At 56.6% G+C, this 19,427-nt stretch overlaps 1 protein-coding gene across 2 annotated transcripts in view; it reads left to right on the top strand.

Annotated features, from left to right (window-relative positions):
* The window catches only part of CREBBP (CREB binding lysine acetyltransferase), a gene marked incomplete at both ends in the record, with an annotated part of 95,755 nt that overhangs the window by 54,906 nt on the left and 21,422 nt on the right, over nucleotides 1-19,427 (top strand). For both annotated transcript variants that reach the window (XM_084249385.1, XM_084249386.1), the window contains 13 exons: nucleotides 3,432-3,674; nucleotides 5,180-5,282; nucleotides 5,510-5,656; nucleotides 6,379-6,496; nucleotides 6,997-7,168; nucleotides 7,267-7,311; nucleotides 9,403-9,527; nucleotides 10,146-10,334; nucleotides 11,596-12,012; nucleotides 13,265-13,444; nucleotides 14,329-14,518; nucleotides 17,912-18,030; nucleotides 18,836-19,075. In XM_084249385.1, coding sequence (XP_084105511.1) covers nucleotides 3,432-3,674; nucleotides 5,180-5,282; nucleotides 5,510-5,656; nucleotides 6,379-6,496; nucleotides 6,997-7,168; nucleotides 7,267-7,311; nucleotides 9,403-9,527; nucleotides 10,146-10,334; nucleotides 11,596-12,012; nucleotides 13,265-13,444; nucleotides 14,329-14,518; nucleotides 17,912-18,030; nucleotides 18,836-19,075 — 2,288 coding nt within the window. The remainder of the gene's footprint in view (nucleotides 1-3,431; nucleotides 3,675-5,179; nucleotides 5,283-5,509; nucleotides 5,657-6,378; nucleotides 6,497-6,996; nucleotides 7,169-7,266; nucleotides 7,312-9,402; nucleotides 9,528-10,145; nucleotides 10,335-11,595; nucleotides 12,013-13,264; nucleotides 13,445-14,328; nucleotides 14,519-17,911; nucleotides 18,031-18,835; nucleotides 19,076-19,427) is intronic.

Here is a 19,427-nt window from a genome sequence, read left to right on the forward strand (position 1 = left end):
GGAAAGAGCCGCGGGAGCCTGCCCTTTTGTTTCCTGGGCCGTGGGCTCCTGGCGGAGCTGTGGCAGACAGGGCGCAGGCAGCGGGGTGCTAGGCCTGGGGGAGAGGGAGCACGCGTCCGCCGAGGGCTGTGTGCCAGGCAGTCTGGACAGGGCTCTGTGGGACAAGCCCTGTGTCCAGAAGGAAGGGAGATATAAAAGGGGCAAAAGAACAAGAGTTGTTGGCATGTAGCGGTAAAGGTCAGTATTGTGTGAAATTGCTGCAGGGAGGAGGCCTCCGACTCGGAGGCGGCTGCGAGCGAAGTGGTGTTTAGCTGCCTTCGTGTTCAGACCCAGGGCCTTGCGCTGCGGTCACGGTTGTGCTGAACCGTGCAGAGGACCTGACACGCCTGTGCCCGGAGCCCCCTTCAGGGACATTTGGGGAAGAGCAGGCGCGCGGGGTCTACTCCGAGGCAGGGCCCAGAGCCGCAGTTTCACGCTGTCAGGTTGGGGATTCGGCTAATCTGTTGTCTATCCCAGGAGACCCCACCTCTGCGCCTGCTGACTCGGTGCTCACACTGCCCTGTGGTGCCCGCTTGCAGCCACGCGTGTGTGCTCGGCTGTCCTGAGCGTGAGTGCCCAGTTTGCTGCTGCCCAGGGAACCCGGAAAACCTCCAAGGAAGGAGAATTGGTGGCCTCATAAAACCCAGTTCATGGGGCCTCCCCTGGTGGCGCAGCGGTAGAACGCTGGGCTGCAAAGCTGCCCGCAGCCTCTGCAGCGCCGGTGCGATCCCCAGCTGCCGGCGAGGGTCCCACATGGCGCGCAGACCTCTCCTGCCGCCCGCTGCTCCCCTCAGCAGTGTACTTCGTCACTCTTCCTGTTCTGTTCCCTGCTCTGGCTCTGGTGAATTCTCTCACACCCCCCCCCCCCCCCGTGCTTCTGACTGTGCCCAGTGCTTGTGTAAATAAATAAATAAATCTTTAAAAAAAAAAAAAAGTTCATGGCTCTGTCACCTGGTGGCTCCCCTTGTCGCTGGCCATCACCCCATAGTAAGTGCCCAGCTCCCTGGACTTGAGACTGGCCTGTGCTTAGGCATCAGAGGCCTTTTGTTCGTGCAGAAGGTACCCGCGTAGGGGGCTCAGCTTGTGAGTTCTGACTTCATCATGGTGGGAGAGGAGCCCTCCCCGGCAGAAACCCTGCTGTGGGCTTTGAGTTGGGGCTTCTCCTGCTTTCAGTGGTGTCCAGAAAATGGCGTGAGGTGGCCCAGGCTGGAGGGTGCAGCAGGCTTTGTGTTGGTGATTTCCCCTAATGTGGGCTCGCTGCGGGCTGGCAGGGCTGTCCTGCCGCCTGGCCGCCTAGGGTGCTTCCTGCGCTGTTGGCTCGGGGTGGTGGCAGCTTATAGCTCGTTTATCCCATGAGACCCCATTATAAGTCAAGGAAGGCCTGGAATTTGTTCTCCTTACCTCTGAACTGCTAAAAAGCTCAAATTCCAAATGCTTACTTATCTTCTGATAGGTATGTTTTCTTTTAAATAGAGAAGAGGGTGATGTTTACGTTTAAGAATAAATGTCTTTAGCACAAACACAAAGTACAGTGACCCTGTCGGCAGCTCCCTGCAAGCTCTGAATGCTGCACGCGCCCTGGGGCGCGGACGTGGCGCCCACCACCCGCGGGGCGATTTGGCCCCCTGGACAGCGCTTGGCGGAGGTGCGGCAGAAAGCACAGGCAGTCGGAAGGCATCGCGAGGCGCTGCCCTGGTCTCCTCCCAGCTCTGGGAGGCCACGCCGGTCCCCTGTGCCTTCCATTCCGCGCAGCCGCTGCTCCCCGGGCGCAGCAGAGGGCGCCGGGCCTGCTCTTCCTCACGGCGGGGCTGAGAGAACATAAATCGTCCCTAGAGCGTCCCGCCATTGGCTTTTCTTCTCGTGGTACAGTTCTCTGAGGACATTTAGCTCGTGGGTTTTCGGAGTACGAGGTGCCCATGTTTAACGTTGGGATGTGTTCACGTTTAGAAAATGATGCTTTCACGGGTGTGCAGGGTTTCTTTCAGCTCCGTGCGTATCACCCAGGACCTGCCTTGGGAATTGCTTTCACTCATAATAAGGGTGTGCTCGGCGTGTGTGGTTGTGTCTAACGAGCACTCATGAGCTGAGGTCTGAATATCTTTATCAGGAAAGTGAAGCGTGTGGATTGTGTGATTACCGAGATTTTTTTACACATGTTAGTCTAGTTAAGTGACTGATAAGCGTTCAAGTTGCTTATGTCATAGTGGTATGGACTGTTGCGTTATTACGCATCCTGGTCTGCGCTGGAAAGAAAGGCTTTGGGTGGTCGCCAGCGTCTCCAAGATCATTTTAAACATCCATTCTACCATCTGCTGTTTTATCATGTGGCCAAAGTTGGGGAACATCAGAAAGCAAGGGAGTCTCGGGGATCAACTGTAGGGCACAGACTTCTGCCACGTGGCAAGTGCCCATCAGGTCAAGCTCTTGGAGTGCTTTGGCCAGCAGGAGAGCGCTTGGAGGAGGTCCTGTGGATGGACAGACGGACTGAACTCGAAATGACCCAGGAGATGCGAGTTTGCGGTCATTTCTCATCTAGGAAGCTGTTGGGAGTGGGGCTCTCTTGTGGCCACAGATTTCCTCTAGGCTCCTGGACCAGCCAGGCAGCTGGGCAGCTGGGGCGGCCACTGTGCCAGCCTCCTGCATCTGACGGGAAACTGGGGGAGAATGGAGAGGCGGAGTCAGTGGTGAGATGAGGTGGCCCCGGATAGCTGAAAATCTGCGCAGCCTCACACGGCTGCAGACATTGGTAGTTGGAAGTGGATCATCAGGCAGTCACGGCAGCATTTCTTGGCCACCTTCCACAGTGGGAGAGCCGACTGGTGCCTCCGGTGGAGAGTCCTCGGGAAGGGAAGTGGGTGCCGGGGTCGTCTGTGTGTGTGTGGCGGGGCGGGGGGGCTCGACAGTTGACTCATGAGTAACGCGACCCACTCTGAACCTCCTGCCTGTGCCGGGAGCCTGAAGGCCCTGGGAGGCGGTGGTGGGAAGGATGCCTCCAGTTCACCTCAGGGGTGGCTGGTGACCCCCAAGGAGCAAAACCCTTCCCTTGTCGTGTGCTTGCCACCCCCATGGAACTGACTTCTGAATGTGGGTACATGCAGAGTTTAAGTACCTTCTCATTGTGTGGTCTGTTGCCTTCTAAGACAGAAGCTTGAATGTCTCCAGCTTCTCCACACAGCTGCACAGGACAGGCTGGAGTCAGGTCCTCCGGTGCAGCTCCTGGCCAGCCCCAGGGTCTCGCCCGCCCGCCTCTCCCCCTGCCGCGCGCGCCCCTGGCGGTGCAATTCCACCTGCTTCTTGCTGGGTTGTGAGTCACTCGTGGGTTTCTTGCTGTTACTTACCGTTTTTTTCTTTTTCTTTCTTTTTTTTTTTTTTTTGTCTGTTTGTTGTTGTAGCTATCCTGGGGTCTCCTGCTAGTGGAATTCAGAACACAATTGGTTCTGTAGGCACAGGCCAACAGAACGCCACTTCTTTAAGTAACCCAAACCCCATAGACCCCAGCTCCATGCAGCGGGCCTACGCTGCCCTCGGACTCCCCTACCTGAACCAGCCCCAGACGCAGCTGCAGCCTCAGGTTCCCGGCCAGCAACCAGCACAGCCTCAAACTCACCAGCAGATGAGGACTCTCAACCCCTTGGGTAGGTGAAGGAACTCTGGAGAACTCCATGGCCCCAGATGCAGCCATGGGAATGGCGTGTCTTCCTGAAACCCAAGGCTGCTTTCAGCCGTTGTTTTTCCTCTACATTCAAGTTGCTTCATGTGCACGTGTTACGGCAGACGTGTCATGGTACCTTTTAAGTGGTTGAAAAGGCAGAAGTGTCTGATGCAGGGGAAATGTTCCAGGCCTGGGGGACGAGTGACATTTGAGATGAATCAATGTCTGTTGCTCCTTGTGCTGCTTCTGGACAGCTGTCTCCAGGGAGTTTACATGGCTCAAGCTGAAGCTCCGAGCCCTGCTTCTGCCTCTGGTCTTGACCCTCACCAGGCTGTTTACCTGACGAGCACTTGTGGGTGGTCTGCCAGTCTCCCACTGCTTCCCGCTGTCACCTCAGTCCATTATTTGCCAGTGTTGGCGCATCTGTCCATGTGGAGCCATGATTCCCTTGCCGTGCACACATACTGTTTTCTCAAAATTTTTCTTTAAATTGGGCCTCCCTGGTGGCGCAGGGGTTAAAGACAGCGCTATCAAGCTGTCCATAGCCACTGCAGCACGAGCTTTATCCCCGGCCAGGGAGATACCCACAGGGCAAGGCAGACCTCTCCTGTCTCCCCGCTGCTCCCCTCAGCAGTGTGTCTTAGTACATCTTCCTGTTCTGCTCCCCAATTTGTCTCTGGTGAATCCTCTCACCCCCACACCTCTGGCATGCACCCCGGTTCTTGAGTGCATAAATAAATATTTAAAAAATTTTTTTTTCTTTGACCCAGTCGTTTGAAACTTAGGCTTAAGCAAGCAGCTGTGTCCATCAAGCCAAGAAAAGGATGTTGTGCTAGTTACGTCCCTTTTATAATAGGATAAGTGTTTTAGCTTTTCAAATGACCTGTTGAAACTCACTTCATTTGTTGCTGTCTTGGATAACAGCTGCCATATTGAACACCTAAGGTCTACCAGCCAGGAGCCGGGGTTGCAGTCCTAAGACCTGACCTCTGACCTGACCCCATGCCTGTTGATGGTGTGACTTGGGATGAGACTGTTAACCTCTCTGAGTCTCAGCTTTTTCTTACTTTAAAATGAATACCGTAGGCACCTTGATCTTTTCTGCACTTAATTTCTATGATTTTATTTTCTAATACGGAAAAACATAAAGCAACACAATGGCTCATGGCATGATGGTGATGAAACCAGCATTAAAAATCTAAAACTGTAGGGGGGTTCCTTATGATTGTACCCACAGTCATAGAGTGTACTTTAATATCCAGTAGCTGTATTAAAAGTGCCTCCTTTGGGTTAGAGGGACAGCGGCCAGGCGTCTGCAGCTGGGCTGTGCAAGTGGCCATTGCCGGAGCCAGGACTCCGGAGCGCCTGTCAGCCGTCTCGCGGTAGCTCCTCCCGGCCCCTGCGCTGGCAGCTTACCTGCTGCCGAAACTTTGAAGCATGTCTTCTCATTCAGGAGTTGGTTGACTTCTCTTCTTTCTGTCTTTAAAGGAAATAACCCAATGAACATTCCAGCAGGAGGAATAACAACCGATCAGCAGCCACCAAACTTGATTTCAGAATCAGCTCTTCCAACTTCCCTCGGGGCTACAAAGTAAGCCCATTTCTCAGCCTGCTCCTCTCTGCATGCCAGCTGCACGGGCCAGGCCTGGTAACCACAAAACCCTGTGGTGCCTAACATGTGGCAGACGAGACTAGTCTGAGCGGGGTGGTGGGGAAAATGTTTTTACCTGTAAACGTGGGGCAGACCGTAGATCACACAGGTGCATTCGCACTTGAGTCCCTCAGTGGACAGAGGGCGCGTCCTTGTCTCTCCCGCAGCCCACTGATGAGCGACGGCTCCAGCTCCGGAAACATCGGCGCCCTCAGCACTATACCCACAGCGGCACCTCCTTCCAGCACTGGCGTCCGCAAGGGCTGGCACGAACACGTCACTCAGGACCTGCGGAGCCACCTCGTGCACAAACTGTACGTGCAGCGCCGCCACCCATGCGGGACGCAGGCACTTGTGCTGGGGGTGCTGTCACGGGTCTGCCTGACTCACTCCTGAGGGGTCCTCTAGGTGGTAGTGCCGTAGCAGCTGAAGGGAGACCCGTGTGGTTTAGGGGGTGGTTAGGGTTAGGGTTAGGGTTAGGGTTAGACTCCTTGGCCTTGCAGAGATCATCAGAGCATTTGTGACTCAGCCCTGAGCTGCATGGCCCATGGCTCAGGGGCCAGGGCCCCTGTGCGTTTTTTTACAACTCAAGACACAGTTGGGGAGATCCTGAGAATCGGAGGAGGCTGGGCCCAGGCGCAGAGGGTCGGCCATGCCCCTGTACAGCCGCTCAGCTCACAGCCACTGACATTGAGCTGACGGTAAATTTAATCGATTCCACTGGATGTTTCTTTTTCCCCTTCATTATTCCCACTCATCTTTTGGTATAGTTTAAAAGTTTGGAATTTGAAAAACGTCATGCTTGAATTGACTTGGCATGTATTTATTAACACCACAATATTCTGGCAAGACCAGCAGGTCAGTGTTGTCTCCAGAGAGCGTCTGCACTGTGTGCATGGTAGGCAGGCAGGGTCGGGGGCTTCTCACGACACTGAGTTACCCCTTAGAAGGCAATTGGTTTCTTCTCTTTCTCTGTCATGTGTGAAATGACAAGGTGTGGATTGAAATTCAGTTAATGGAGTTGTTGTCCTTCTAGCGTGCAAGCCATCTTCCCCACGCCTGACCCCGCAGCCCTGAAGGATCGCCGCATGGAGAACCTGGTAGCCTACGCCAAGAAGGTGGAGGGGGACATGTACGAGTCTGCCAACAGCAGGGTAGGTCGCCGCGAGCCTGCAGCCCCCCCACACACACCTGCAGAGGACGCAGCTGCGTCCATCCAGCTTATCTGCAGAGGGGGCTCTGCCCGTCGGGTAGGCAGTGTCCCCTAGAGGGAGACCCTCAGAGCAGACCTGAGAGCTGATCCAGCTCGCATGGAGAATGCTGCTGCAGGCAGGCGGGCAGCACCGTGACTCAGTCACAGGCATGCCTTAGTGGACGCGGTTCCTGCCGCCCCTGCTGGGTCAGCGCCAGCGTCAGTGAACAGGGAGAGGTTCAGATATGGAGTGAAATGTCACGTGCTGCGTGGCGCCAACTCAGAAACTCCGTGATTCCACTAGGCGTTCCACAGGATTCTGGGCCTGTGATGTATCGGACGTGTTGAGCACTTCACCATGTCAGTGTTCTCGATGAGGAAAGCTTTTATTAGTTTGTTAGAACATGTAAACTTTCTTTTTGTATAGTTTTCACAATTTCATATGGATTTTGTCTTTTCCAGGATGAATACTATCACTTACTCGCAGAGAAAATCTACAAGATACAAAAAGAACTAGAAGAAAAGCGGAGGTCGCGTCTACACAAGCAGGGCATCTTGGGCAGCCAGCCGGCCCTACCAGCGCCTGGTGCCCAGCCCCCTGGGGTGCCACAGCCACAGCCCGTGAGACCTCCAAGTAAAGGCCTCCTTGTCTTCTGCCAGCCTTCAGGCTAAGATTCCCACTGCTGGGGCAGGGGTCACTTTAAATAACCACATTTTTTTCTGCCATTTTAGATGGACCCATGCCCCTGCCGGTGAACCGCATGCAGGTGTCTCAAGGTATTTACTGCCATGACTCCCGTCTGAGCTTGATGCTCAGCACCCCTCCCCACGTGTGTGCACAGCGTCTCCCCTTCCTGCGCTGGCAGGCAGGCTGCAGCTCCGAGGCGGAGTGGGTGTCTGTTGCGTGCAGAAGCTTGAAGATGAGAGGAGCACTCCCCAGGGTCAGAAGTTGGACCTGGCCCTCTTGTTTCCTGTCCTGAGGGGACAGGACCCTTAGGCAGAGCCTCCCTGGGTGCCCTGGGCGGGGCAGGTGTTTGTGAAGGCCCGTTGTGGGACAGTTGAGCTCCAAAGTTCAGGCCGGAGTGAGCAGGCAGTGGCGCCGGAGAGGGCCAGTGCAGGGCTCCCCGCCAGGCCAGGCTTCCCGCACTGGTCTGGACGGCGGTGGAGGGTTGTCCCCGGTGGAGTCTGTGCAGGTGCCTGGTGGAAGCAGACATTTTAGCTTGGCAGTAAGCGGAGCACTTACCCCTGGAATGGACTTTTCCAGTTCCTCTCAGACTGAAGCTTGAACGTGAGGACATTTCTACAGGTCGTGAAACAATGTGATGGCTTATTCGGAAGATTCTGGAATAGGGCTTGCTGCTGTGCGGGGGCCGGTTCGGGAGGGAGAGGAGGCCGTGAGTGCCGTTGCCATCCTCCTGTGCGCTGGAGGCGACGTGGGGGTGGCTGCCTTGGAGGACGCTCCAGGGGCTTGTCCGGGTGGCTTGGCCGAGGAAGAAGTCAGAGTCCGAGAAATGGAGGGGCATGGCTGATGCTGTTTGGGGTGACGTGGAAGCTTCTGTGGCTTTGAAATCTGACACGACAGCTGTTGAGCAGGAGGCGGACAGGTGCGCCTCTCTGACGACACATCTGGCTTTGTTTAATTCTTGAACTCTTCAGGACAGGGAAAGTTTTATTTGCAGGTTTCCTGGAAAGTTCTCCTGGGCCTGTTGCACTCGCGTGTTGACGGTAGTATTTCTCGGAGGTCATGGAAGGTAGTGCTGGGGGAGGCAGATGGTCTTTTTTTTTTTTTTTTTTTTTTTTTAATTTTTTTTTTGAGGCATGTTTTATTTATTTGTTTGTTTGTTTGTTTTTGTTTATACATGCACTGGGTACAGTCAGAAGCACGGGAGGGTGAGAGAATTCACCAGAGCCAGAGCGGGGAGCAGAGCAGGCAGAAGGACCGAAGGACACTGCTGAGGGGAGCAGCGGGTGGCAGGAGAGGTCTGCGCACCATGCGGGACCCTCCTCAGTGGACGGGGAGCAGCCGGGGAACGAACCGGCGCCGCAGAGGCCGCGGGCAGCTTCTAAACCCAGCGCTCAACCGCTGCGCCACCGGGGAGGCCCAGGAGGCAGATGGTCTTTGAGATCCTCTTAGGTCCCACTCGCGTGAGGGCGATGCCCTCAAAGACCGTCAGGGCCCCTGTCAGTCCTCAGCCCTGCGTCACCCGGCATCTGAGGAACTCGGTTTGCATGTGGGCAGTCGTGAGGGAGGTGGCACTGGCCTGAGATGCTCGGCAGCTGGCGAGTCTCTCCCCTGTGTGATGCTCCGGTGGCCAGTGGGCACCCAGGGAAGGTGTGGGCCTTCCAGCCTGTAGGGAGGCGGCTGAGGTGGGACACTGCTGCCCGTGGGCTCTTTTTAGACACTTCACAGACTTGGAAAATGAAGACCCTGGTCGGCGTCTTACCCCAGATCTGAGCAGCAAAGCTCAGCCCACGGGCTCCCTGCAGGGCACAGGCTCTGGAGGCCTCGGGAGCTGGCACAGACCGGCGCCCTGGGCTGCGGGGCAGGAGGGCATGTGGCGGGACAGGCATGAGCCCTCCCACTGCCCCTTGGCCCGTCATCGCGCTCTCCTGAGCTGCCCCGCTCAGCCCACCTGTGCCGTGTGGGTGGCCGCCGGGCTCCGCAACCGCGTCTCTCGCGCTGCCGGCCCCGCCCTACCACCCTCTTCCAGGTGGCAGAGGCCCGTCACCTGTCTGTCCCGATCAGTGTGTGGTTTCTTCTCGCCTGGCGCGTGTCTTCCATCTTGCATTGCTTCGCGTGTCCTTGGTGAGCTGGGATACCGTTTTCCTGCGGGTCCTTCTGACGCCCCATTGTGGGTTCCTTCACAGGGATGAATTCATTTAACCCGATGTCCTTGGGGAGCGTGCAGCTGCCACAGGCTCCTATGGGACCACGCGCGGCGTCCCCCATGAACCACTCTGTCCAGATGAACAGCATGGGCTCCGTTCCAGGGGTAAGTGCTTCGGCTCGCCTCAGCCGGGCGCGAGCGAGCGAGAGGGGTTCCCCAAGCGGTGGGATTCTCCGCGGCCTGGGATCCTGCAGCGCCGGCTCCTCTGCGTTTGGCTTCTGCCGGATTTCTGTTTTCTCTCGCGTCATCACTGTCCCAGAGGGAATCTTTTGACCGTCCTTTCTCCTGGCATGGTAATGTCCCAGGACCTCGTGACCGGGCGAGAGATGGGCGTCCTGCGGAGGGGGGAGGCAGCCTCCGCTGTGGGCCTGAGCGGGCTTGTCCCTTCTGTGGGCTTCTAGAGCTGACTCTGGAGTCTAGAGACTGCTTCCTGAGCGCCGTCAAGAACTCCTGCAGGACACATTGGGAACTTTGCATGATAGTGTGCTGCTGATTGCTGATTTCTGCTCCGACGGCGGTTCGAACCGCCTCATTAGAGACTTGCCTGAGAAGGCGCTTCGAGTGCCCGGGAGCCGGGGGCTCTGGGAGCGGCGGCTCTCACCCCTCGAGGGAGGGTGGACTTGCCCGTGCGCCCGAGTTCTGGGATGGTTGGGCCCCGTGTCTCCTAGGGCGTCTTGACACCCCGACCCTTGTCTTCTGAACTCTCGATGACTTGCCTTCCAGATGGCCATCTCTCCGCCCCGCATGCCCCAGCCTCCCAACATGATGGGCGCGCACGCGGGCAGCCTGCTGGCCCCGGCGCCCGCGCAGAGCCAGTTCCTGCCGCAGGGCCAGTTCCCCTCCCCCGGCGGGGCCATGAGCGTGAGCAGCGTGGGCCTGGGGCAGCCGACGACCCCGACCAGCGTGGCGCAGGTACAGTTGGCGCTTGGCGTGGCCGCCCGTGTCGGCGCCGCCCCTCTGCTCCCGAGGAGCTCGCACCTCGTTTCCATGTGTCGGTCCCCGAATTTCTCCCCTTTTGTCCTGTCGTGTTTACCTGGCTTGGACGTGCTCCTACCCTGAGGTGAACTTCATGCGAAAGTGGATTGCAGATTTCTGCCTTGTGCACTTTGGGGTTTTGATTGCCAGGTTTTATGTGTCACTTTCTCAGTATTAACGTCTGCATGTTCAACTCCGAATCTCACGTGCCACCCTGACAGACTCTGGGTCTTTCAGAGGCCTGAGGGAAGGTCAGCTTGTGCTGCTGCCCATCTGTCTGCCCAGGCAGAGTCAGGCTGGCTGAATCATCCAAGGGGCTCTCTTCTCGCTGCCTTGTTCTTAATTACCTATCAAGCGCCGAGAAGTCTCCTCGGGTTCAGGGCCGCCCCCTTGTTGACTGCGGGACGTGCGATGCTGCTGCCACCCGTGTGCGTGTCTGTAGCGGCCAGCTCTTCCCCCAAAGACATACTCTGTGTTTAATCTTTCAGAATGAACTAATGTGAACAGAAGCCATTGGCCACATTAGTTTTATTTATTAACTATTTAGTCTTAATATTGGCATTTTATTGCTTTGGAACAGAGATCTGCAGACTTGTCCTGCAAACATTGTGGACTCAGGCCCATCAAGTCTGTTCTAACTTGTGACTCTGTTGAGGTGCACAAGCAGCCGTGGACATGTCACCTGTGCATGACAGAGGGGCGTGGCTGTGCCCACAGGATAGGTGCAGGCAGCTGGCTGGGTCCGGCCCTGAGCTGTAGTTAACCACCCTGCTCTGACCCACGATTTTTAACAGATCCACAAGGAGACTCAAGGGTGCGCCTGCAAGGAAGAACGCTGTGCTGGCCCACGCGGTCCTCCGGCAGCTTGTTCTTTGTAAACGAGGGAACCTTCCAGAGCGCTGAGCTGTGGGCGTGTGTCCCGGAGCGCGAGGCCGGTGATCTTACATGTGTCTTCCAAGCCTGAGGCTTGACAGTTCTATAAATCAAAGAATGAGAACATTCGCAGTGATGACTTACTGGAAAGTGCATCTTATCCTGAGTGCCCAATTCCATGATTTTTCACACATGGACATTTCTCTGAGCCAGCAGGTCTCATGGAGAAGTCTTGACTCGATTTTCGTACCTTCAGGTCTTCAAATCTGCCGCCACATTTTCACACATGGGAATAACGTTTCCGAACTCTCTTCTCTTCTGTCAGGGGCAGGTGCCTGGTGCTGCTCTTCCCAACCCTCTGAACATGCTGGGGCCCCCGGCCAGCCAGCTGCCTTGCCCTCCCGTGACACAGTCGCCGCTGCACCCGACGCCGCCTCCTGCCTCCACGGCCGCCGGCATGCCGTCTCTGCAGCACCCCGCCGCGCCAGGGATGACGCCCCCCCAGCCCGCCGCTCCCACCCAGCCGTCGACTCCCGTGTCGTCTTCCGGGCAGACTCCCACCCCGACTCCCGGCTCAGTGCCCAGTGCCAGCCAAACCCAGAGCACCCCGACAGTCCAAGCAGCAGCTCAGGCCCAGGTGACCCCGCAGCCTCAGACCCCAGTGCCGCCCCCCTCCGTCGCCACCCCTCAGTCATCCCAGCAGCAGCCGACGCCTGTGCACGCCCAGCCTCCTGGCACGCCGGTGAGCCTCTGTCTCTTACACGAGCGCTTTCTGTAGACAGTGTCGTCGTGAAATCACTGCCCATGAGCTGCGCCCTGAGGGCCGCCCTGGCATTGCCTCGCCTCCGCCGAGACGGTAGCTGGCGGATGCAGCTTAGGGGGACGGGCAGTCGTGAAGAAGTCACACGGGGTCTTCTGTGCGCTGTTCAGGCTCCCTGCAGACAGGCTGCATGCTCCCCGTTGCTGTCTTAGGTTGGTGCCGTCTGCTTCCACTCCTTACTCCCCTAAGGTCGTGACAGTTTGGTAGACACGTCACATGACTAACCACGTGGGCTTTGATCTTGCTGCCTCCCAGCTGTGTTTTTGGAGGCCATTTCAATGTGACGTGGCAGGCCCGGGGGGTGCCTCCTGTGGCTCAGTCTTCTGGGGACCTGCTGGTGGTGCCCAACTCCGAGGCTGGGCCGCCCCCGCTGCCCCAGGCGGTCCAGGCTGCCCGGCCACCTCCACCCCCCTTTTCCATGATCTCTGAAATCTTACTTTATTTACTTGTCATCTGACTTAGAAGCCCCCGTGCCCTGAAATACATTCACCTTAATACTGAGGACATCTGTCCATAAAGCGTCGCAGTTAGTCCTCACAGCTCCAGCCTAACAGCTCTGCTCGTGTCTTTCCACAAGGGGCGCACCCTCCTCATTCTTGGTTCGCGTTTCTCAGCTCTCAGTAAGATCCCTTGCGACTTGTGTTCTCTCTCCGTTACTTAAAACACCATTGGCTAAGACCTTCAAAACTGAGAATCTTCCAGTGGTTCCTTCTCTTGCTGTTCACTGACTCCACCACCCCCGACATCACCAATGTTCCTGCAGTTAACCGGCTGATCACCCACGTTCGTCCACACGGGCACTCTGTTCCGCCCTGCAGACACGCTCACCCATCGATCATTCAGCTTTTTATCATACACATTCATGACCTGACATTTCAAATCGGAGGTTTTCAACTTAGGTAGAAAACTTCCAGAAAATAACTGTAGGACAAAGCGAGGAGAGCTCTGCTCTACATGTCTGCGCTCTGCCTGGAAGCTGGGTGCATCTCGCCTGCCGGTGGCTGCGTGTCAGACTCCTCGCTTGGCCTCTGATCTCCAGTTCTCGCCAGTCGTGCGTGCCTGTTAGGCTGGGCTTGGGAGATGTGACCACAGAGCTGCACCCAGGAGGGCGCAGCTCTGAAAGGTCACGCGTGTTGTCTGTTTGCAGACATCCATGATTTTGGCTTCCCCACAGCTTTCCCAGGCAGCAGCCAGCATTGATAACAGGGTCCCCACGCCATCCTCCGTGGCCAGCGCCGAAACCAACTCCCAGCAGCCGGGACCCGACGCGCCAATGCCGGAGATGAAGGCCGAGGTCAAGACCGAGGATGCTGAGCCCGACGCCAGCGAGCCCAAGGGGGAGCCCGGGTCCACGGTAGGCACCGTTCTGGGGAGTGGAGCGATGTGCCGCCCGCAGGGGCGCGCCACCGGGCCATCCTTAGGGGAGACGCCGGGGTGCCCCGCTGTACCCTCGCTGTCCGCTTGAGTCAGGGTTCCGGCAGAGAACAGACTGCAGAGAGGTGGGCTGTTTCTTCTGAGAGGTTGGGCCGGGGCTTTTTTCAGTCTGCCTGGCGGGAAGAGCACGGGCTCCCGTCCAAAAGGGTGTTTGTGCTGTTCGCCACCGGCTGAGGCTATGTGGCGACGGCACCGGGGGTCCTGGCTCACCGAGGAGCCCGTGGCAGAGGCTGGGAGCTGCTGGCCACGGGCAGAGTCAGCCTATAAAAAATGTGTTTTTATTGCCCATGCAGACGCGGTAGTTTTTAAGATGGGGAATTGCCAATACAAGTCTAGATTCCTGGCTTTTCTGGCAAGTTGAGAAACCCCGTCAGCATTTGGCGGGCCTTCCCACGGGGGCAAGCTGGGTGGGAGCGCCCTCATGAAGCCTTACATGGGAACCAGGCTCCGCAGCTGGCCGGTCCCCGGTGCTCCTTGTCCCCCCCACTCCCCTCACTGCGTGGGCCTCACCTGCCTGACAGTCTTAGCCGCTTGGTGTCTGAGTCCCGTCTAGTGCGACATACATTGGTGTAAGAACAGGTTAAATTGGGACGACGACGCTCGCCTCGGGTCTGTGTTCGAGGGACTCAGGTGACACCAAGCGTCCCCGCCGCGCTGCGGGAGGGGCGAGGAGGGAGCAGCGCGGCTCCCGCCAGGAAGGACTTGCGCGGTCCCGTGCCGCCCCCCAAGGCCCCGGTCCGCCTGCGGTGGAGTGAAGGTCTGTGCTGTTCACACCTCCTTCTCCGTGGTTTTGCTTTTCTGAAGATGATGGAAGAGGACTTGCAAGGATCTGCTGCAGCCAAAGAAGAAACGGACCCCGCAGAGCCGAAGCCAGAAGCGATGCAAGTGGACGAGAAGAAGCCGGAGGTCAAGGCGGAAGCCAAGGAGGAGGAGGAGAGCAGCTCCAGCGGCGCGGCCTCCCAGTCCACGTCTCCCTCCCAGCCCCGGAAGAAAAGTAAGTTGTCTCCCCTCGGACGTGCCGCGTCGCGCTGCTTCTCCGTCAGGTGCTCACGCCACCCCGAAGCCGACGGTCCCTCCCCGCTTCATCTGCCTCTCCCGCCGTTCCCCGAGTGGTGCCTCGTCAGAAATGACTGCACCGAGCTAGACCCCCGCCTGAGAACCTGTGGAGTTTGTGGTGGGAAGGAGAAGCCAGACCCGGCCCGGGACGGGGGCGTCCTCCGAAGCGCCTCCGACCGCGGGGCGGGGGGCAGGAGCACCTGCTGCCTCCGGAGCAGGCGACGAGCTGGGCGTGGTGCTCGGGCGGGCGCTGTCCCCGGCCTGCACCCGTTCCTGCTGATCGGAGCAGGACGCTGAGTGCCGGGGTGGGGGCGGGCCCCAGTGACCCGGTGCCAGGACGGGGGTGAGTGTTGAGGTATGCGGGGTGAGCTTCACTGACCCTTCCGAGGTTTCCACGGGTGTCGTTTATCTGTTGCTATTTTCTCTGTTAGAAATTCTTAAAATAATTCATTGAAAAGTAACAAATCCTTTACATGGAGCCCATCAAAAACACATTTTTGTGAAAATGACCTTGTCCACAACAAAGGTAATTCGTGAAGGTAGGCACGAATTTTGCAAATGGGTGAGTGGATGCGCACAGCGGGCGTCTCCTGTCCGCCTCAGCCTCCGCGCGCCACGGGAGGGGGCCTGCCCACAGAGCAGGACGCAGCCTCCCGCGGACAGTAGCTGCTACAGGGAAGAGCCTTTTCAGACGATGGGTGTTCTCTTCCCGGACACCGCACCAAAACTCAGCAAGTGCAAGTGTCTTGCAGTCCAGCTGCGGTGCGAATTTAGAATCCGTGTGTCTGTCTGGCACCAGCGACCTGGTGGTCTTTCTATGTAACACCATCCTTTGGTCACCTGGGCGTCTGGCTCGCTGAATTGCACGGCTCTTCCAAAGGCTGGCAGACTTCACTGTACGAGGTTTTACACTCATACTGACTAATAGCGCCATCATGTCTCTTCCAAACAGCCTTAGAAATTTTGAGAAGCTGTCACGCTCGTGTGGTAGCTAGAGGTTTCCTGAAATTTTGATTTTTGTGAAAGTGCGTCTTTGATCTTTGCCGCAATCAACTGTCCTTGAAGTGACTGGCGCACTTTGTTGATTTTTGAGGAAATGTCTGCCCCATGTTCTGCTCAGTCGCGCCTTAGCTCGTCCATCAGTCCTTTCTGGTTTATATGTTCTGGAACAAAAACGAAACAGCATGCCCCTTAGCTCAGCACTCCGCCCCGACTATGTCATAAAGCTGCTCTGTGCCACCGCCTGCGTGTCCGCCAGCCGGCGGGTGCCAGGGCCGAGGCCTGAAGACAACGGTGGTCGTCACCACTCCTCAAGGGTGTTCGTGCGTGCAGCTGGCAGGCTCCTGGCTTGGCACAGGCTGTGGGGGCAAGGCGGTGGCGGCCTCCCTCACCCTGTACTCCATGTTCCCGCGGTTGCCAGGCCCCACCTGTCACACGTCAGCGTGGGGCACGAGACGGGAACTACTAGGTGTTGCCATGAAAAGCAGCTCCGTTAGGACATAGATGTGACTTCCAGGGTAGTGCTAGAACTTCTGCAGTGATGGAAGGTGTATCTCCGTTACAGTAGCCCCCGGTGCCATGTGGCTCTTGAGCACTTGAAATGTGACAAGCGTGATGAGAAATGGAGTTTCGTGTTTTGTGAAGGTTAATTCACTTCGATGTAAGCACCGCGTGTGAGGGGCGGCCGCCACGTTAGGCAGCACGGGGCCCGCAGGTGTCCGTGGGCCTGGCCTGAGGTATTGCCGGCCGAGCACCAGCCTGAGCGTGTGGGTGTTTGGGCCGCGGGAGCCGGCGGCTTGCTCGGCGCACCCCCTGGCCAGCAGCAGAAAGCTCGACCCCACACAGCTTCCCACCTTGACTCCGATCATTTGAGTCTCATTACATCTCTGTGGTGCTTCACACAGGATTGAAAAGGCCTTTTTCTTGGCTTCCTGAGTGGGGCCCAGAGCAGGGTGTGTGTCTGGCTGTGCCCCCACCCGGCCCCGCTTGTTTTCAGAGACTAACATTTTAATCTCATGTCATTTTCCCGTGTCATGAAATGTTATTTTCTTCTTTTCCCCTAAATATTAGAGAATGTAAAAGCCATTCTTAGTTCACAGGCTGTACGAAAACAGGCCAGAGTTAGCCTGTGGGCTGTGGTTTGCCAGCCCCTGATCTCGCGACATGAACAAGCCATCAAGTAACTTGAGGTATTGTAAAGAGTTATTCCAAGACAACCAAATGCTCCTTGGCCTCTGCGCACCGTGGGCGAAAAGGGGTTAGCATGTGTTTCACGAGGTTCCCGCAGGGGACTGTCTGTTGGGGGTGTGCTCCCCACAACCTGCCGCCCCAGGTCCACGGCAGCCAGGTGGGGGGGTCCTGGAGAGGAGGTTCAGGAGAGCAGGGCGGGCCTGCTGCTGGCGGCAGCGAGCGCGTGGGAAGAGCCCGGCGCCGCCGTCCCGTCTCTCCCTGCACAGCGCGTGGCTCCCGCGGCAGCCTGGCGTGTGTGTGCTGCTTCGGTCTGGTTTTTAAATTGCGGTTTACCACGTGAGTGTGGTAGGAGCTTCTCAAAATAGGAAGACTGCCAAGAAGAAATCTCACGTCCCTTACAACCTGAGGCGTCAAAACTTCGCGGCCACATTTGCCCCTGGTCAGTCTCTGTGGGGGGCAGGGTGGGGGGCGGTGCCGCGACACACTCACCGCCCACAGCCCACCTCGCTTTCGGGGTGTCCAGCGCGTCCCCGGTCATCAGGGCTCTTGGGGTCTGAGAGACTGTGATCGGCAGCCGGATCGGTGACGACAGAAAGCGCGGTAGGAAGTGGGGTGGCTCGGGGCTGAAGACCTTCCCGCGCGCAACGTGGGAGGGAACGACCCAGAACTTACGGGAAAACTGATTATTTCTGTGGCTCTGTTGTGTGTGTGTAGTTTCGAGGTTGTGCTAGAGAGCCGTGTGCCCCTGGTGGCCTGAGCGACCTCCGCCCAGGAGAGCCCGTCATCAGCGGGGCTGGGGAAGCCCCTTCCGGGTCAGGGTCCAGGACCACAGACGCCGCCGCCGGCGGGCAGGCTCCAGAGTCCTCTGCGCCTGGCCTGACAACAGTTAGCGCTGGAAGCCCATTAGCTGCAGGCTCAAGTTTCGTGTATGATGTTTTGCCCCCTGACCTGGATGCTGTTCTGAAACCCTGGGGTGCTTTTCTGAAGCCCACGCTGGAGCTTGAGCCTGTGCTTGGGGGGCTCCACAGTCAGGGAGAGCACTTGGGAGTGTCAGAGGCGCCAGCGCTCGGGATCGGGAGCAGCGATGCAGGAGGAGTGGGCGTGCCTTTTCATTGCCCTGTCTCCGGTGTTTTCTCTCCAGTCTTCAAGCCGGAGGAGCTGCGCCAGGCGCTCATGCCGACCCTGGAAGCCCTGTACCGGCAGGACCCTGAGTCCTTGCCTTTCCGGCAGCCTGTGGACCCCCAGCTCCTGGGAATCCCTGTAAGTTGGCATGGTCAGACAGAACTTCCCCGGTGTGACACCCGAGGGCTCGTCGTTTCGCGTCTTCAAAGGGGGTGAAATAACTCCACTTAGAAGATTTCTCTCCGAAGACTGAAGAAGTGTTTTCTGTCCACGCAGTAGTATTCCTGCAACCTAGTGACTGAAATATTCGCTTCCCCCCTTTTCTCTGAAGCTGGGGGGCAAGAAAGAGGGCTCACTCTCTCCAGGGCACACCCTGTGGCCTCACTTTATATCTGGGACGTGCTGTAAGACCTTGTCTTAAAAGAATTGGTTTAAATCATAAATCATAAACCCCACGGGCTCTCATTTTGCTGCCTCAGGTGGTCAAACAGAGGCGGGGGGGGGGGCACGAGCCTTGTAAGTGGTGTCATTGTCGTGCTGTGTCTTGGAATCTCATTCTGCTTACCAGCACCAAGTGGATAGCAAAAAATGTATTGGCTGGTAAATTTGTTCATTATTTTAATTTGGAGGTTAAAATTCTTGTTTTGAAATTTTTACATTTGCAAATATCTTTTTATTTGGTAGTTCTTTTAAGATGCCCTTCTTTAACTTTGCCTTTGAAGTAATTTGATCACACTTGAAGATAGTATTAGTTTTTGATAGTAAAATTAGAGAAAATTCAGAGGTTATTTTCTTTCCAGTTACCATTTCATATTACATGGAAGTTCTGACCTTTGCTGTTCCAAAATCCAAGTGCCTTATTTTATCTTTTATCTTAAAAGATAAAATAAGGCACTTGGATTTTGGGGCTCCAGCCACTAGACTGAACCATTTTATCTTTAAGGATTACTTTGACATTGTGAAGAATCCCATGGACCTTTCCACCATCAAGCGGAAACTGGACACAGGGCAGTACCAAGAGCCCTGGCAGTACGTGGACGACGTCTGGCTGATGTTCAACAACGCCTGGCTCTACAACCGGAAGACATCCCGCGTCTATAAGTTCTGCAGCAAGCTCGCCGAGGTCTTTGAGCAGGAAATCGATCCTGTTATGCAGTCCCTTGGGTACTGCTGTGGGCGAAAGGTAGTTTAAACTTTCTCTGGGAAATGAACTTCCCTGGGTAACCCAGCCAAAGAGGGTGGCATCATGATGTTTGATAAACTCAGCATTTAGACACACTTGTGCAAGTGGTGTCTGGTCTTTTGGAAAATAATTGCCTGGGGTGATGTAATAGATTATCCAAAGGTAGACGTGCCTATTGGGGACTGAGGTTGAGCCTTCCAGCTGCTCCCGTGTCCATCATATGTCTGTGACAAATGTCTTCCAGCCTCTACTTCTGTCACATTGTATCCAAAAATGTCTTAAGTAGCTGTGAAAGTTTTATAAAAAACCAACCATCCAGTGTACTAACAAATAATCTACTAGTTGAATCTAA

The sequence above is a fragment of the Talpa europaea genome (assembly GCF_964194135.1).
Source record: "Talpa europaea genome assembly, chromosome: 12".
NCBI classification, from domain to species: Eukaryota; Metazoa; Chordata; class Mammalia; order Eulipotyphla; family Talpidae; genus Talpa; species Talpa europaea.